The 18874-nt window shown below is 40.2% G+C and overlaps 2 protein-coding genes across 7 annotated transcripts in view; both read left to right on the forward strand.

Annotated features, from left to right (window-relative positions):
• Window positions 1-975: 975 nt before the first annotated feature.
• mybphb (myosin binding protein Hb) lies at window positions 976-12176 on the forward strand. 4 transcript variants are annotated; one of them, XM_035949015.2, is made up of 14 exons: window positions 976-1260; window positions 2475-2537; window positions 2780-2848; window positions 3032-3166; window positions 3812-3979; window positions 7513-7601; window positions 7684-7879; window positions 7958-8097; window positions 8270-8429; window positions 9335-9471; window positions 10728-10914; window positions 11048-11095; window positions 11713-11744; window positions 11834-12176. In XM_035949015.2, the coding sequence occupies exons 1-12, from the start codon at window positions 1038-1040 to the stop codon at window positions 11077-11079; spliced, it is 1599 nt and encodes a 532-aa protein (XP_035804908.1). In that variant the 5' UTR covers window positions 976-1037; the 3' UTR covers window positions 11080-11095; window positions 11713-11744; window positions 11834-12176. The 4 variants fall into 4 exon arrangements, with proteins under 4 accessions (XP_035804908.1, XP_035804909.1, XP_035804910.1 ...); XM_035949016.2 differs by having other exon boundaries at window positions 2490-2537; XM_035949017.2 differs by lacking the exon at window positions 2475-2537 and having other exon boundaries at window positions 977-1260.
• Window positions 12177-17404: 5228 nt separating this feature from the next.
• LOC111569776 (synaptotagmin-2) overlaps window positions 17405-18874 on the forward strand; it is a 32034-nt gene continuing 30564 nt past the window's right edge. Inside the window, exons 1-2 of one of the 3 annotated variants that reach the window (XM_035949014.2) lie at window positions 17405-17817; window positions 18088-18110. The gene's annotated coding sequence lies outside the window, so the exon portion shown is untranslated. Of the gene's footprint in view, window positions 17892-18087; window positions 18111-18874 lie in introns of all 3 variants that reach the window. The other 2 variants (XM_023272127.3, XM_023272129.3) reach the window with 2 other exon arrangements.

Consider the following 18874-nt stretch of genomic DNA (forward strand, 5'->3'; position numbering starts at 1 on the left):
TGTCTTGTTGAAACATAAATGATGGTCCAACTAAACTCAAACTGGATGGGATGGTATGTTACTGCAGGATGCTGTGGTAGACATGCTGGTTCAGTGTGCCTTGAATTTTGAAAAAAATCCCCACCAGTGTCACCAGCAAAGCACCCCCACACCATCACACCTCCTCCTCCATGCTTCACCGTAATAACCATGCATGTAGAAACCATCCATTCACCTTTTCTGTGTCGCACAAAGACACGGTGGGTGGAACCAAAGATCTCAAATTTGGACTCATCAGACCAAACCACAGATTTCCACTGATCTTATGTTCATTCCTTGTGTTTCTTGGCCCAAACAAATCTCTTCTGCTCGTTTCTTTTCCTTAGTAGCAGTTTCTTAGCAGCTATTTGACCATAAAGGCCTAATTGGTTCAGTCTCCTCTGAACAGTTGATGTAGAGATGTGTCTGCTACTAGAACTCTGTGTGGCATTTATTTGGGCTCTAATCTGAGCTGCTGTTAACTTGCCATTTCTGAGGCTGGTGACTCAGATGAACTTATCCTTATGTTTGCTACATAATTCCATATATCTTGCTTCATAGTTTTGATGTCTTCAGTATGTATCTACAATGTAGAAAATAGTGGGGAAAAAAATAAAAACATTAAATGACAAGGTGCGTCCAAACTTTTGACTGGTAGTGTAGTTAATGATATGATGATTATTTACTTACTTTTAAGTACCTCAAACAAAAAAGTATTTGCCAAGAATGGAACAAAAATGTCAGCAGGTCAGGAACACCAATAAATAAATAAATGTGTTTCTGTTTAAATCGACCACAGTAAATATAGTGGAACAGTTAATGATGTACACTGAGTGAGAATACACAGACATGGTGGTCTGAAACATACATAGTGCTCAGTATCTATTACATGAAATTCATTAGTGGGCGGCGCCTGAATCTGCAGAGGCCTATTTAAGGCCGTCACCCCCCGAGGAATGATGGCACTGGATTCAGTTTGAAGGACTTAACTCAGTTGGGAATTAGCTGCAACCGCCAACATGCCGTCCAAGCCTGCCCCAATCAAGAAGGCGGCGAAGAAAGAACCAGCCAAGGAGGAGAAGGCTCCGGAGCCTGCTCCCGAACCTGCCCCGGAGCCCGCTCCTGCCGAGGCCGCCCCGGCTGAAGCTGCCCCTGCTGAGGGTGAAGCTGCCCCCGCCGCCGAGGGAGAGGCAGCCCCACCAGCTGAGGAGCCCAAAGCCCCCACCCCTCCACCCGCAGATGGTAATGGCCAGTGCGCAGCGGCGCGTCAAACCATGAGATACCCCTGATTATTCAGCGTGCAGTCCACCTGCCTTTTATATCTCGGTGGATAAACACTGGGTTTGCTGTTGTAACCTTTTTAATTTAAGCACAAGTTGTTGGTTCAGCTCATGGTAAGCACGCGGTAACTTTACGCACAGGCGCTTATGCGCAAAGGTGCGACGTTGTAGCCACTGAAATCCCACGGAAAGTGCATGGTAGCTGCTCCAACTGCCTGCTTCTACCTTCTGACTGCCTCATTTAAAAAAGCTACACGCACTGTGATGTTAACATGTAAACTCTCTGATATGCAGACTTAACACCTTCTATAACATTTTGAAAATGTCGTACAACATTTTCAAAACGTTATCTCCTGATATCTCCTAACCTTTAATGTCAGCTGCTGTGCCTGCTACAGAAGAACCACCAACTGCTGCTGCCAGCTGATGGTTAAGAAAAAAGACTATGAGTGGAATAACAGAGACCTTATGTTATTAAAACTCAACCCTCCATCGACACAGGTGACTTCACTAATTCCTAATGCTCATATCTCCTAACCTCTAATATCAGCTGCTGCACCTGCTGCAGAAGAATCACCAACTGCTGCTGCTGAGGACCCAGCTGATAGTAAAAATGACTATCAGTGCATTAACAGACTCTTGTTTCTTATATTGTTAAAACTCGGACTTCCTAAGGTTAAGCTAACTGTACTAATATCTATAGCTGCTCTTAAATATCTAATACCTGCTAATGACCTGTAACCTCTAATATCAGCTGCTGCACCTGCTGCTGAGGAATCACCAGCTGCTCCTGCTGATGCCCCTGCTGATGATCAGTAGATCAACAGACTCAAACCACCTACAGTAAAGCTAACTACACTACTATCTAATACTCGTATCTACTCTCTAATATCTGCTAATATTTTCTAACCTCTAATATAAGCTGCTGCTGCTGCCGCAGAGGAATTGCCAGCTGCAGCTGATGCCCCTGCTGCTGGTAAAAAATGAGCCACAACACTCATTTTATATGACAACATTTTTTTATTTTCAGCCTCTTTTCGGTAAAGCCAACAGCACGGACTGACCTCTTTGTAACACTGTCTACAGTTTGTAATCTCAGCACATACATTGTCATCTGTTGCAACATGTCCCATCTGCTTAATGCACTAATTATTAATATCTAACATTTAATAATAGCTGCTGCCTCTCCAGCCACAGACGAAGCTGCTCCGGCTGCTGACTCCGAAGCTCCTGCTGATGGTAAACCAACCAGCAAAAAATAGCACACGTTCCTGTTCACTCCTCTCTCTTCAATAACTGAGATGACTTTGTCATTTGAGACTAATTGGATAAAAATCCGCAGTGTAATGTTATGGTAAATCCTTTGACCTCCCAGTAAGGGAGACAGAGAGCGGTGAGGTACATAACTGGATTATATTTGATGCTGTCGCTCTGCTCATTATATGCTGCTAACAATGATGCAAATGCCTATTTAACATCAGCTGAAGCTGCTGAGGCGCCTGCACCAGAAGAACCTAAACCACCTACTCCTCCACCACCTCCACCCAAAGGTAACCCTTTGTTTCAAAAGAAAACTCCATCTCAGAGTGATATGAGTCATCACGTGCCCTCTTTTTTTATTACGGTGCTACAATCAGGAATTGCATCTTCACCTCATGTGAATGTGGATTTTTGTGCATTGACGCAGCATGCAAAGGCCCATTGAATAATTGTATGTTTTTCATCATTTGCAGAGCCCACAAGTGCTCCTGTGGAACTGTTTGTTGAGGACAAGAATGACACTTCAGTTACTATAATCTGGAGCCAGCCAGAGAACATCGGGCCCTCAGGCCTGGATGGATACACCATTGAAATCTGCAAGGATGGAAGTAAGTCCTACTATGCTTTGAAGCAGGTGCCCTGCATGCTGGCATGTGCTTGAAAGGGGTCGGATAGTGGTATTAATACACCATGACAAAAATGTCCTCTGACCTTTAAATGGTTTTTCAACACTGTTCATCAGCTGATTTTTGGTCTGCACACAAGCAACTATACTGATATCTTTAGTTGTACACAATGTTTATAAGTATTTTAATGTACTTGGAAAAAATGTTAAATTGCTGCTTTAATGTGGGTCAGCCGTGTCGGTTGCAGCTGTCCCCGAAGTGTCAGTGGCAGAGTTATATGATGAGCTACCTAACTTCTCCCTACAAGGAAAGAGGCATTGCAGGAGCTGCTGTGAGCTTGCTGGAGGTCCTGCTTTTAGACTTACAGTGCTAAGCTAATATCAGCAGCAGTTCAGTGCAGGCTTGATTTAGCAGACGGACACACAGCGATTTCATGCCCAATGCAAGATATTTATGTCAAATACATTATTTCTACTGCTCGTGCAAAGCTGCAAAAAAGCAGTGCTTAGTGTCTCAGTTTACTCTCGTCGTCGATGACATTTGTTCTGCTCACTCTGGATATAATTTGCATGTTCTGCACGCTTTAATTAACACTTTTTCGTTGTTGTGTGTATTTTTCCCATCCAGCTGAGGACTGGAAAGCGGTCAATGAGGACCTGCAGAAGTCCTGCCGTTATGTCATCAAAAACCAGACCACTGGTGACCGTCTGAAGATCCGTGTGGTGGCTGTGAACGCTGGAGGCCGCAGCCCCCCCGTCGCCCTCGCCGAGCCCGTACTGGTGAAGGAGGTCGCTGGTAAGAAGTGTTGGCAAAAAGCGCAAACAAGAGCCATTTAAGCATGGAACATATTGTAACTTATAGCACTGATACATAAAAAAAAACCCAAAATGTCAACAGATAAACTTTCTTGATCACATGAAGGGAAATTGTCACAGCAACAGCAAAGGCAAGGACACATTTACTTTGTACATCAAACTTAGCATTTACCACATACAGGAAACAATTGTAAGTGTTAATAGACAAAAACTTGCTTCAATTGAATATGTTAAATATGTGCAGACATGCAAGTACTCAGTGATATGAGACAGAAAAATATTTTTTCTTTGTCAGTGTACAATCTATTACTTGGAAAATAAGACAAAATAAAAATGCGCTAAATACTACATCAAACACATGTAAATATAAACAGCAAAATGCACGGAGGCAAAAAATGTTATAAATAGGCCTGTAAAAGTCAAAGTTAGGCCATTTTCTCTCTTAATGGTTTAAAGAGTTTATTACATAAGAGCAGGTTAAAAAGAAAGCCAATAATGAAGAGAAAAAACAAAATGACCTACAAAAAAACCTACTTAGACTTTCTCTCAGGTACTACATGATTAGCTTAGCCCATTTTTAAAATGTGTTAAAACTAATATGGGACCAATCGTCTGACACAGGTTCATCGTAAACTTTGCAGAGCCATTCACCATGAGGCAGTGTGGGAGTTGTAAAGTGCAGAAGTCAAACAGAAACAGCTCAGCAATGTTTTCTTCTCAGCTGTCCATGTCTTGTAGGCACATGCCTGCTGCGTTAACTGTATAAAACTCTGGTCTTCTCGCTTGTTTCCACTATGAGTTGAAACACTGATCCATCTGGCAACGGTGTCATAACTACACAGTTGTTAAGTACATGGTTTTACTGATGATGTACACCTCACAGTGTTAATCATGGACAGTATATCCAAAGCGATTTGCAGTAAAATGATGATCAGACCCTGAGGCTTTATAAGGAGGAGCTGCATTACTTTGGAACTCTCACAAATCATAGCTATGCGTAATGGAGAGTTGGACAGGGAGGAGGGGAGACAACTTGATCCCAGCTGGACTGGCAGTATTTCAGTATTCGCGCCCACGTTCATCATCGTGTTCACCATAGCAAGTGGGCCACATATAGAAATAACTAATGAATGGTTTCTGACGAAACAACCACAAACTTTGGAAAATAGCTGGGATGTCCCTGCTATTAACACAAAGTTTTGTGTGGAACGGTTGGCATTGCTTTGAGATCCCTGCCAGGATTCATGCTGAGGCGAGTGTCAGAGTCCTCTGTGGAAGATCGATGGAGGCAAGTGGTCTGGCTGTGAGCAGGTGGGGGCTGCAGAGAGCCGGGGGGTGGCTGGTAAATTCCAGCGTGTCCTGCCACTGAGCAGACGAGGGTGGTGGGTGTGGAGTCCACTTCTCCGATGACAAATCTCATGACACTCGCAGAAATTCTCTGCTTAATTTGAAACATGCCACAGACTTCACAGGTAGAATGATCATTAACTTTAATCCTCTTCGTATAAAGTGGTAATACACTTAACAAGCAGTGTGTTTGTTCTGATACAGACACGCTTCACCTCATCTGACTTTGTTTTCTCTTTGCCTTTTAAAAATAATTTACTTTACATTCACAAACGGGCTGCCTTTAGGAGCCATCTAATAGTTTCTGTGCCCTTCTTAATGTAGCTATGATTTTAATACATACTGATGTGATGGGGAGTAACTGAGTCTCCAAACTGTGCGTCATGAGGAGAGGTGATATACCGCAGTCCGCCTGCTTTATTTAGAGTCCTGACAAATGTTGCTGTGCTCCACTCAGCAGGTGGTGCCTCTCACCAAATCACTTTTACAAATGAGCCTCAGCAAGATACTTCCAAGGGACTAACTGTGGCTTAAGTATCACTTTAAAAGTTCCACTGACTAGCTATCCATATGATTTAGTTTTTATGACAGTTTATGGGCTCTTTTCTGGCTGTTTATGAGATAATACTCAGTGTCTAGAGAAGCATTTAGGAAAATGACGGATCTGTTGTGGTGTTTTCTGAATCAGGAGTTCTCATATTTCTAAATTAGGCACCACATGCCTGAGAAATTGAAATACTTCTTTATATTCATATTTGCTTTGATTGCCTATTTACACATTTTGACTTCTAAATTTCCTAATTTATGGTGTTGTTTCTCTGTAAGGACTATGTGCTTTGCAGAACTTGCATAGTAAACTGCGAAGCAAAATATAACCAAAAAGTTTTAATGAATGGTTTATACAAAAATGTATAAAACAATTACCACTGCTCTGATAACTATGATTTATATTGTACTGATTTTGTAATATACACAAATACAAAAAATTTCCAATTAGAAAATCATATTAAAAATATATGTAGACATAGAAACAACTGTGGGATCTTAAAAATTAAATGCTATGTCTCAATAGGTCTATCCTGCTATAATACATTGATAAAAATATATACACCTGCATTGTCATACCATATACAGTAACACCTAAATACATACACTACCGTTAAAAAGTTTGGGGTCACTTATAAATGTCCTTATTCTGGAAAGAAAAGCACTTTTTTCAATGAAGATAACATTAAATTAATCAGAAATACAGTTTAGACATTGTTAATGTGGTAAATGACTATTCTAGCTGGAAACAGCTGATTTTTAATGGAATATCTCCATAGGGGTACAGAGGAACATTTCCAGCAACCATCACTCCTGTGTTCTAATGCTACATTGTGTTAGCTAATGGTGTTGAAAGGATCATTGATGATTAGAAAACCCTTGTGCAGTTATGTTAGCACATGGATAAAAGTGTGAGCTTTCATGGAAAACATGAAATTGTCTGGATGACCCCACATTTTTTAATGGTAGCGTATGTAGACATACAAACAACTGTGGGATCCTCTTAAAAATGACATGCTACATCTCAATAGTTCTATCCTGATATAATGCATTTGATCAACTATATGCAACTGCATTGTCATATCATATATGGGAACACACAAATACATACGTAGGCACTCATATGGACTTATGTGCATGTACATACAAATATTAACCATCTTACTGTCCATTGTTTCCTGTCTACTGTAACATATCGTGACCACCACCACCCCCCCCGATAAAAAAACAAAAACAAAAAAAAACACATTGAAATGAAAGCTTTGTACTACAGAACTGACAGGGCATACAGGGGATAAAGACCAAGCTTAACAATCACTTAAAGTATAGAAACACTCCAGTGACACCAGTGAAAATTCATTTGCTAAGACAGGCTTGGATTAATTCAGCCTGCTCATCAATTTTGAGATTGGGTGGTCACAAAAGGAGCTTGAACCCTGCTTTTCCACTGCAAACATCTTTGAATAGATCCCTTAAATCCTGCTAAGGCTGCTTCTGTCTCTCATTTACAACCTCTGGAACCAGTTTTTAAGAGAACCTGAAGGAATAGCATAATAAATAATGTATAAATGTTGAGTATCCTCAATAATCTATGATTATTTCCTTTGCTTTCCCCTCTAGACCGCCCCAAGGTGCGTTTGCCTCGTTTCCTCAGGCAGAGATACGTCGCTCACGTTGGAGACAAGATCAACCTGACCATCCCCTTCACAGTAAGCTGGAGTTTTCTGCATGTGGGTCCACCTGGATAATAAATAACAAGTGAAATTTACCATCTGATTTGTTATTTCTTAGGGCAAACCCAAACCTGTGGTCACCTGGACAAAGAATGGTGCAGCCCTGGACACTAAGAGGGTGAACATCCGCAGCACTGATAGAGACAGCATCCTCTTCATCCGTGCAGCTGAGAGGGAAGACTCTGGAGTGTACGAAATGTGTGTGAAGGTGGAGGACTTTGAGGACAAGGCTTCACTCACTCTTCAGATTGTTGGTGAGAAAACTATTGATATTATGAGATGACATTTAAGTCTGTACCTTTTGATAGTCAGTATACTCTGTTCCTTCCCAGAGCTGCCAGGGCCTCCTGCCAGTGTAAAGATTGTGGATACCTGGGGCTTCAACGTTGCTCTGGAGTGGACTCCACCAACCGACAACGGAAACACAGAAATCACGGGTTACACAATCCAGAAGGCCGACAAAAAAACTGGAGTAAGTTCTCAATATCAAAGGGCAGCTGGTTGTCAGGGCATAATAAATAATACACAGTGATTATTAATGGAAGGATCCCGCTAATAAATTACAGACTGTAAATTCAGACTCCTAATACATTCTGAGTTAATCCATCATGTCTACACTGTGTGTGTATGTGTTGCGTTCACAGGACTGGTTCACTGTGTTGGAGCATTACCATAGACTGAATGCCACCATCTCTGACCTTATTATGGGCAACACTTACAAGTTCAGAGTGTTTTCTGAGAACAAGTGTGGAATCAGCGAGGGCGCTGCTGCTACAAAGGAGGAGGCCAAGATCCTGAAGACAGGTACCTTCGTGTCTTTTACAGTTAACTACATTGAGGAAGATATCAGCATTGTGTTATTTATTCATTAGGTAACAGTGTACGTAATCATACTGTCTTATTGAGCTCTGTATAAGTACTGCCATCATAGGCTTTCTCTAAGTCAGATAGATTGGACATTCAGCTGTGCATACACTACTGTTCAAAAGTTTGGGGTCTCTTAGAAATGTCCTTAGTTTTTGAAAGAAAAACACTTTCTTTCAATGAAGATAACATTAAACGAATGATAAATCCAGCCTAGACATTGTTAATGTGGTAAATGACTATTGTAGCTGGAAACAGCAGATTTTTAATGGAATATCTCCATAGAGGTACAGAGGAACATTTCCAGCAACCATCACTCCTGTGTTCTAATGCTACATTGTGTTAGCTAATGGTGTTGAAAGGCTAATTGATGACTAGAAAACACTTGTGCAGTTATGTTAGCACATGAATAAATGTGTGAGTTTTTATAGAAAACATGAAATTGTCTGGGTGACCCAAAACTTTTGAACGGTAGTGTATAAGTAAATAACCTGCAATCAGAGGTCCACTTCCAGAAGACCATGAGATGTGGTCGATAGCTCTGACAGTCGCTAAGAGAACCTTTGAAATGTTGAAATCTGACTAAAAGTCACAGAATTTTTTACTCACTCATCAGGCCTATATTAAGTGACTTTTTTGACAGAGCTGTAATTGAGGTTTTAATGGCTGGACCCAACAACCTCTAGACTGATCACTGAAAAAAAGATGGTTAGTGTTACTGTGTTTGTGCCAGGGACCTTTCAGAAAATCCCTCTAATCACTGAGTTCCAAAATGTCACTGACCTAACAAGCTGCTGTCTGCTAAGGTGCATACTGAGTTTGCCTGTTTCTCCTACGTTCTCCAGGTATTGAGTACAAGCCTCCTGAGTACCAGGAGCATGACTTCTCCGAGGCGCCCAAGTTCACCACAAATCTCAGCGACAGAGCCACCACCGTCGGCTACAGCACCAAGCTGCTCTGCTCCGTCAGGGGATTCCCAAAAGTACAGTAACATTCCTTTACGCTCAGTCAGTACCATGTTGTACCATATTTTCACTAAAGAACTAACTTCAGTAAGACATCACCTCCAAGACGGCACCAGCAACTAGCCTTTGTACACTACCGTTCAAAAGTTTGGGGTCAATTTCATGTTTTCCATGAAAACTCACAAGTGACCCCAAGCTTTTAAATGGTAGTGTATATTCAAACACAAGAGGACGAAGGACAAAGATAGTATATTTTTATTGTTTTTGCTTAATTTAGTGTCATTTATTTGACAGATGCAGTAATCACTGATCAGAATAGTAAACTTTAAATAAACCAGACTTCACACAGTAGGCTAATTTTCATCTCATGTCTTTGACTAGTTTTTAAAAATCGACTTAAAATGTTTAAGTTGATTTGTCATTTAATTAGAATAAAATAAAATGTAAAATAGGAAAAAAAAGACAAGACTCAATCACTATGTACAGATATCACATATAATCGAGGCTTCTATCTGCTGCTATTTCATAAAAAAGTACTTTCACATAAAGTAAAAAGTATTGACATTATTTCATTAAAAGCTGTGCTTGCTTGTAGCTTTTCTTCAAAATTTGAGTTCCTGACACCATAGCTCATAAATTCATAGACTGAATCTTAAATTTTCCACCACAAAGACTGAGTTTTCCCAATTTTAGACTTAATACATTGGATTAATGCTTGGTTTGCTGTAATATAATAGCTAAAACATGAAATGAAATATTGAAACATAAACATACATTCAGTGTGAGTTTAGCCTGTAAGACCAGCGTTGCCAGCTGGCCAGACCTTTGCTTAGGCTACTTGTCAGCAACAACACCTTCCCTCCCTCACTAAATACACTGCTGTCAGTGCTTTGAGCTGGCGATGAGGAAGATCTTCGCCTGCCCTTGTTAGTCTTCTGTCTGAGCCTGTCACCTCCTCTTTGGGCTCATAATCCTTCAGGACGCCACCATGACAGTGGCATTAATGGTCTTGATAAGAAGGCTAGAAATGGTATTCTGCTTTTTTGAAACTTGGGACGAGGAGAGGAGGCCATGACAGGTCATTGGGGAAGTGGGGACATTCTCTGTGGGGTCCCAGGAGGTCCTCACCATGTCAATGTTCCTAAAACTCTCAAACCAGGTGCATGCTGTTTGTCTGCTTCCATCAAAAAAAACCCACAAATAAATAGAAACAACACTGCTGCTTGTTGTTTTTATGAGTAGTGTTATATTGTATGAATCTGTTCTTCCACAGCCCAAGATCATTTGGATGAAGAATCAGATGATTATTGGAGATGACCCCAAGTACAGGCAGATCTGCGTCCAGGGTATCTGCTCTCTGGAGATCCGAAAGCCTGGTAACTTTGACGGTGGTGTGTACTCCTGCAGAGCTAAGAACGATCATGGAGAAGTAACTATCAGCTGCAAGCTGGAAGTCAAACGTAAGTTGAGATCTCGAAGCTCTATCAACATTTTTCATCTGTTTATGCATGTAAAACCTATATTTAGGTTGCAACATCTGCTTTGCCAGTATTCAGGTTTCTGGAAATGAATAACCTGTCTTATGTTTAACAGAGCCAGCAGTTGCAGATGCAGAGAAGAAATAGGTCAACATTCTCACAGGTCAGACATGATTATTAAAACAGTGTTTGTTGTGTGTGATTGTAAATTAGAACACCATTACCCTGAATCAACCTCATCAACCTCATAAAGCAGTTTTTACTAGTTGTTCACTTGTAGCTTGATATTTGTGAAATTAATTAGATCTATAAGATATGTTGATCTATATGAGTCTTGAGGGGACACCTTCCTTCTCTGACTGACTTTCCATACATGGAGAGCACTAAACTTGGAAAAGTTTGGCCTCTGCCACTGACAGGGGTCCAAGAGGTAGCACCCATAAATTAAACCTGTAATGGCTCCTCATGTACTCGGTGAGGAGACTTAATCACATTTCCTTGACTCAGCAGTAATATCTTTCTTCAGGGTAAAGCATTTTATTTGTGGATAACAGTGTAGACATTCTGAAGCTTTAACTCGTGTAAAGAGCTGGTTTCCAAAATACTGAAGTGCTTTTTAAGTCTGGATAAAGCTCATTTTTAACAGTTATTTTATGAACACGAAAACATTTTGCTCTGCTTAGTTTAAATTGTTTCTCTTCTGTGTTTCTAAATTGCTGTTGTTTCTCACTTAACACCTTTTTGTGGTTATTTGTTCATCTGCTTTGAATTCCAAATTAGGAGCAGAAGGAATGAAGCCTTTGCAGCATAAGGTGCGTAACAGTTTTAGTCTTTCTAAAACAGTCCTCCATGAGGGTGAAAAAAACTTTTTAAAGTTCAAATGATTTCTTTGTCTCTGCAGGAAGGTGCTGGATTCCTGGAAGAAGGTGTATATAAGGCTTTTGACTAACAAAGGGTTGTAGCCTGTGCTCTCTTGTCAAGTGTTCACATATGTTATGATGAGCAATTGCTGTCATAGCTTTATGCCTACAAACAGATCATTAAGTCCATATCCATGTCCACAATCAGCTTTTTTCCCAACAATACAGTCTATGGTAGCTGAATTATTACATGATCAAAAACTGTACCTCCCTAGTTGTCAGTTTAACTACCACCAAGAATTCTGCAGCATGAATTTACAGTTCCTCGTTGGCGAACTGCATGTAACATCTATGTGTTTATATCAATAAACATTTTAATTTCTGGTTTTGTTTTTATCATTACAGTACATTCTGTAAATTTAAATCACTCTCCAGGCAATGTAGAGAATGTGATTGTGTACAGAATTAAATAATGTTGTGCTTCTTAGTTTTGTCTGTGCACAGTTGTACTGCGAAATAAAATAAACTGAGGACAGCCATGTATGAAGTGCACTGAAGTTTATACAGATTGTGTATTTAACCCTATAGAGCCCAGCATAGAGCAAGTGCTATGATTGTAAATCCATTTTTGATTGGCGGTAGATTTGAAACCAGATAAGATAGATTGACCATTCTGATTGCAGATAAAATCTGGCGACTTTGACTAACGTTTCACACATTCACCATGTCTCATAGCACTTTTTCATTGCAGTAGTGGGTTTGTAAAAATACATAATATGGCACACATAACAAAAATCTTTATGAATAAGACCAAGGAATGTTGTGCAACTTTTTTTTTTTTTTTTGCAAATTTGAGGGATTCAGCTATGCAACTTCTGTATTTTGAAATATATGTGAAAAAAATGATTTTCATCTTTTTTTAACGTTTGCACTTTTAAGCAATTTTTTGTAGTAGTTAAGACATAAGTTAATATATATTATTAAAACTCAGGATATAAAGGTTATATTGATGTAAAGAAATGTAAAGCAAATAAAAATACTCCCACAAAGTTGCATTACAGTTACAGTATGTAATTAGAATATGTAGAAATATAAGAATATGTCCTGGTGGACTTGCACAGAGGTAGGTTTGAAAGGGTTAATAGCTTTGGGTACACTGATTTTATATATTTAAACAACGTAAGGGCTAGCTGAAGGTTTCAGCAATAAGTGATTGAATTTGTGTTTAAACTTATTAAAGAAATTTACATTTCTCTTATAATAAAATAACACATTATAGAGATATTTTTGAAATCAAAGGTTGGCAAGAAATTTTAAAAAGCAAAATGTGAAAAACACTTGAAACTCTGTTTTTGCACAGAGCTGGAAAGCAGACAGTTACTGTATCTGCAGATTGATTGAATCACTTTCCACTACAGTTCAGTTCAGGTCTTGAACTTCTAAAGCTTTTTTTGGCAGAAGACCAGCGAGAATCCAGAGACAGGAGTGCTACTCATTTGCTTATACAGACCCAAGAGCACATGCCAGTATGCCAGGACTTCCATAATAATAATACCAGTCTAATACTGATCTTGTAACTATTCGGTGTTGGAGTTACTGGCATAGTGATACAGGGCAGCTTGCCAGAGATATCCAGGTTACACAGACACATGAGTTCACACAGAGGCTGACAAAATTAGCTGCAGCACGACATCTTGCTCAGGTTATTTTAGGGACGAGTGCTTCAAATGGCAAAATGCGCTTTTATGTTGCCTTACAAAACTGAAAGAGGAAAACTGAAATTGAAGATGAAAATTGAAAAATACAAATAGAAGTCATAAAATCATTAGATAAGTTGAAAAGAATCAGACACAGCTGTGTTTGCTTCTTCACATGTTCATACTTTGATTGTATTATCAGGATAATGATGACATTATGTTTTTCAGTAGTGGACATCCTTACTGTATAGAAATACTAAGGATCTAAAGCAGAATGAATAAACCAGCACTGCAATTTGAGCGAAAGAAAAGCAATTATAACCAAAAAGTAGACTCTTTGAATGTGGCGTCCTCTTGTGTTTAACTAAAGCAACTACATCTGCAGACTCTAAAAATGGTAGGATCGCGTCACGTGTTAAGTCCATTCATAAGATGTTACCACAAAATCCAAAAAAACCACACATTTCAGAAAAGAAGACATCAATGCAGTCAATTGCTGATTTAGTTTAAATACCTTCTCCCAGATATTCTCTTGTGCTTGTCTGCCATTTAGAGCTCCTTGCATAATTTGTGCAGCTTTAACCTGTGGGCTATGAGCCATAATGGGTCTCAGGCCTACTTCTAGTAGGTCCCTGGATGCTGACATGCTGCAATAGGGTCATGGAGCAAGAGACTTCCTGTCTAATTTAGATCCTGCACTGAAAAGGTTTCAAACCCCCAATTAAGAAATGCCATTATTAAATCACTGGTGTATAATATAAGTGCATATATTAAACAGAACTGTATTACCAGTAGAGGGAAACTGATTGAAACTTTTCCTACTTTATGCCTTTGAACTAAAGTTCGAACACAACACTGAGCCTACAGTATCAACTGCCGTTAGGTTTTTTTTAAAAACGGTATTTATATGCAAATAGCTTATAAATATGTAAATGTATTCATAGATATCCTCAAGTACAACAACAGTGGGGTGAAATGGTAATCTGTTGTTAACATATTTTGGATACAAACATGCCCATCTGTGTTTTTTGTTATTTCATTGGTTTGTTTATTTCATTTTAATTAACAAAAACAAAACACACACACACACAAGGTAAATAGCTCACATTTTTATTAAGTAACATTTTGTTGTCCCAGTCACATCTTTAAAGCCCTCCCTCTTTGGCTCTTTGGGTTCAGTTAGTTAATTAATCAGACAGTCTGCAGGAAACAACAAATCCTAATGTCAAACGGTATAAGTGAAAAAGCTAAGGGCAAAGACAAAATGTGGAAAAAATGCCTGACATTTTAGCTGCAGGACCCTGTTAAGTCTCCGTGGGCCACTGAAGTCGTGATGGTGGACATGGTGAGGAAGAGACTGATGAAGGTGAGGAGAGTGTAGCACAGGTGCTTAGCAGAAGGTATCAATAATTAACGTTAGGCTAGGCTACAATGGAGTCCTGGGACTTGTGAAGATCTGGTAAAAATGAATAACAACACGCTAGTGGTGAACAAGCTAACTTCTGTTGGAAACACATACACACACACACACACACACACACACACACACACATATATATATATATATATATATAAAAATAAAAAAATTTAAAAAAAATCCAGTGTATCATGTGATTCATTGTTTTCTTCTTCTTCTACCAGCTAAAAAGGTTATGCTAATAGGGTTGTTGTGGGACACATGTTCCATGCATACTAATTATTATTTAAAATATTATGTTGATTAAAAAAAAAGTTCACACAATTACAAGAGACATCAATGACAACAACAATACCAAAAAAGGAGATTTATATTTGCATTCACTGTTCAGAGCAGGAGACTACGTCCATCTTTTATATACAGTCCATAGCTAAACATAATCATGTTCACATTGCCTTTGAAAGCATATTATTGTTCAGAATTTTTAGCTCAAAACACTGCTGTATCTAAATTCAGCTTCATAGACTTTCTAATCCAGCTGTGCTCTTGTAGTTTGTCTTGTGGTTTTACTTTTACATCATACGTCATTTTGTGTATGAGACTCATTAGATTCCCTGCTTCACTTTTATGAAACCAGACCTACACAGCTGTTTCAGGCACATATTTCACCTCTAATCTTCACGCTGAATTACATCTGTGCCTCTCTTTCATCTATTACAATTTATTGCTATAAAGTTCAGTATGAGGGCTGCACAGTGGTGTAGTGGTTAGCACTTTCGCCTTGCAGCAAGAAGGTCCCTGGTTCGCGTCCCGGCTTTCCCGGGATCTTTCTGCATGGAGTTTGCATGTTCTCCCTGTGTATGCGTGGGTTTTCTCCGGGTACTCCGGCTTCCTCCCACAGTCCAAAAATATGCTCAGGTTAATTGATCATCCTAAATTGCCCGTAGGTGTGAATGTGAGAGTGATTGTTTGTCTATATATGTAGCCCTGCGACAGACTGGCGACCTCTCCAGGGTGTCCCCTACCTTCGCCCGAGTCAGCTGGGATAGACTCCAGCCCCCCGCACCCCCCCCCCCCCCCCCCGCGACCCTAGTGAGGAATAAGCGGTGTATAGATAATGGATGGATGGAAGTTCAGTATGAGGCAATCACAGAATATCCTCTGGATGAATCATTGTATTCTGTCAAAAGTTTTCTCTCCATCACTCTCACCCTCGAGTGAAGTTATGTAAAAGTCCAGGATGCTTTAGCGATGCAGCATCTCTGAGTCATCTGGTGTTTGCTGCTCTAATTGTTGGTAATGCTCTGAACACTGCCTGGTCACTGCTATGTGAAGGTAACACCAAAGGCAGTGAAGTGGTGTGACCCTCTTGGAGGGAGCCTGGCTGCCCATGTGCTGCAGACTTCTGGCAATGTTCCCAGAAGGTTTAATAAGTGTAATGGTGAAACTGGCACTCACACCAGTGTCCTGTCGTTGCTTTTCATTAACAAATGTTCCACCGCTAAATCCGCTGGATTGACTGTTTAAGCACACTTTTCATTTGCCCAAGATTCTGCCAGTTAAGGAGGTATGCTTTTATGTACAGGCAAAGGGATTGTTTTTTGTGCCGTTTCTTCTTTTATGAAAACATTTAGTGCTGTTTGGGGCAAATGCTGTCCCCAAAAACTATTTATTTTATGCTTCACATAGTAATTCTCACAAACCAACCACAGATTGCAGGGATTTCTCTGGAGAAACCTGTCCTGGTGTGTGATGCAGCTCTTTCCAGCTGTCCAGTGTTGGAAGTCAGGCTCTCTATTGATTGCAGATGGCAGAATGAGACTTCATTAAGTCGATTTAATTCAATTTAGAACTGAGACACTAGATTGTTTTGTGAGAAGCAAGGAAAAAAGTAACAACAGAAACCACCCCAAACTGTCAGACTCTTTCATTAGCTCGTTTTCTTCTCATCTATCTCCTCTGATATGACCAACTCTTAAAGAAATGGCAATCAAACATGTTGTTAAACTGGATGTTTTATCTGCAGGGAGCATCCAGCTACATAGATGCTCTACATAAATCCCACTGTAACATACAGCTTTTGACTGCTGGACTTTTACACTTTTTTGTTTAGATCTCTGTCTCCCAGCTGCTTGTCCCACCTTCTGCTCTTTTAAATTATTCACCAGATACATATTAGATGCCTGTGAACAAGGAAGGGAGGAACTAGTTGCCTTTTCTGCTGGAGCTTCACATAAACTGCTGCTGGCGAAGAGAGAGGGAGAAAAAAAACACAACTTCCCATCTGCGTTCTGCCTGCCTCTATACTGCAGCAAAAACAGCCCAAGCAGACGGGTAACACCCCCTCACCCATCCTCCCCTCTTCACTTCACCTCCTCCCCTCTCTTCTTCTATCCTCTCTGGTCCTCACACCTCACTGCACTCCAGTTCCTGCAGAGTTTCTGCAGCAGGGAGGCACAGGACCTAAAATCCAGCTCTGTCAGAGCCACTGCAGACTGCTGGTTACCATCTTTACCTCTTTTCATCACTCATCCTTCTCCTTCTTTTTTCATCACTCATCCTTCTCCTTCTTTTTTCATCACTCATCCTTCTCCTTCGTTTTACATCTCCTTTCCCTCCCTCTCTTTCTCTCTTCCTCCCTTTCCTCCTGCGTCTAATTCTCATAGCTCAGCACTCCCTGCTGGATATACTGGGAGAAAAAATGATAGAGCAAGGAAGAAAAGAGGAGGAGCACAGTTGTTAGTGCACCAAAGAAAATCTAACCCCCTCCCTACCCAGTTGGTGACAGGGAGGGATTTTATTGAGTGGCCACTCAGCCAATGAGCGAACCGTGCCGGGAAATACAGCAGTGGAACTGCACCGGCTCTGATGCTTGTGCTGATTTCAGTGTGTTAGAACAATGATAATCTGTGTGAGTGATTCCTCTCCTCTCTGCCTGATCTGAGCACGTCTCAGCAGCATATTGAGCCAAGAAAAGTCTTGTTTGTGAGTGTCTTCTTGGAAAATAACATCCCTAGGCGATACTGGGACCTGCTAGTTTTTTTTTTGTTGTTGTTTGTTTTTTGCAATGTCTTTTGAGGGTGGGATGAGCCAAAGAACAGATTGTTAAGATTTTTTTTTTCATTTTTCATCCTGTCAAGAGCATATCTGACCCTGTTCTCTGCTTCCACTTCTTGTTTAGGAGGCAGACCATCTCTCCTCAAGGTAAGCTGCTTTTTTACTTCCTTCCTGTCCAAGACAGCAACATCTGTTACTGAGGCTTTGCTTAGTGGCTGCTTGTCACAGAGGCACCTACCTCATTACACACATCCTGCTTGAATGTGGAAAAAAGCTCTGCAGAGAGAAAAAGAGAATAAATGGCTCAGGGGTAATTAGAGCAGACAGTGTTTTGCCAGTGGCCTCTCAGTTTAATGCAGACAGTCTTACAGTAATAGCGAATGTGGCAGAGTGGCACTTTTAGAGCATGCCGGTAAGTCCTCGTGTAGTGCTGCAGTGTAATGTTACATAACAAAAACAAGGATGTATGTGTGATTGCAGAACTTAAAAAGGAGATTTCCAGTACTTTAGAGACACTTCACGCTGCATGATTTCAATGTAGATACATAGACATTGATTGAAGGTGAGAGATATTTCATTTTTTTTAATGCACAGAAATAAACATTTTCCTTATGCATATGAAATTGTATTAAATTGGCATTTAACTGATTTTCATTCGTTTCCATCCATGATTCTTCATTATTTTTTTAGTTTGTCGTGTCTTCTGAAAGATAATGGCTCACTGTTAGACAGTAAAAACAAGGAGGGAGTGCATGCAAAGTCAAATTTGCTGAGCCAGCAAGAGTAAAAGGCCCAGATAAGAGTCTGCAGAGCTCACAAATGAATCGTCCTGTTAAGCCCGCAAATTTATCCAGTCCATTGCAACGTTTTCTATAAATGCATTTTAGTAAATTATTCCCTCGCTGACTGCA

This window comes from Amphiprion ocellaris, chromosome 5, assembly GCF_022539595.1.
Source record: "Amphiprion ocellaris isolate individual 3 ecotype Okinawa chromosome 5, ASM2253959v1, whole genome shotgun sequence".
In the NCBI taxonomy this organism is placed as follows: domain Eukaryota; kingdom Metazoa; phylum Chordata; class Actinopteri; family Pomacentridae; genus Amphiprion; species Amphiprion ocellaris.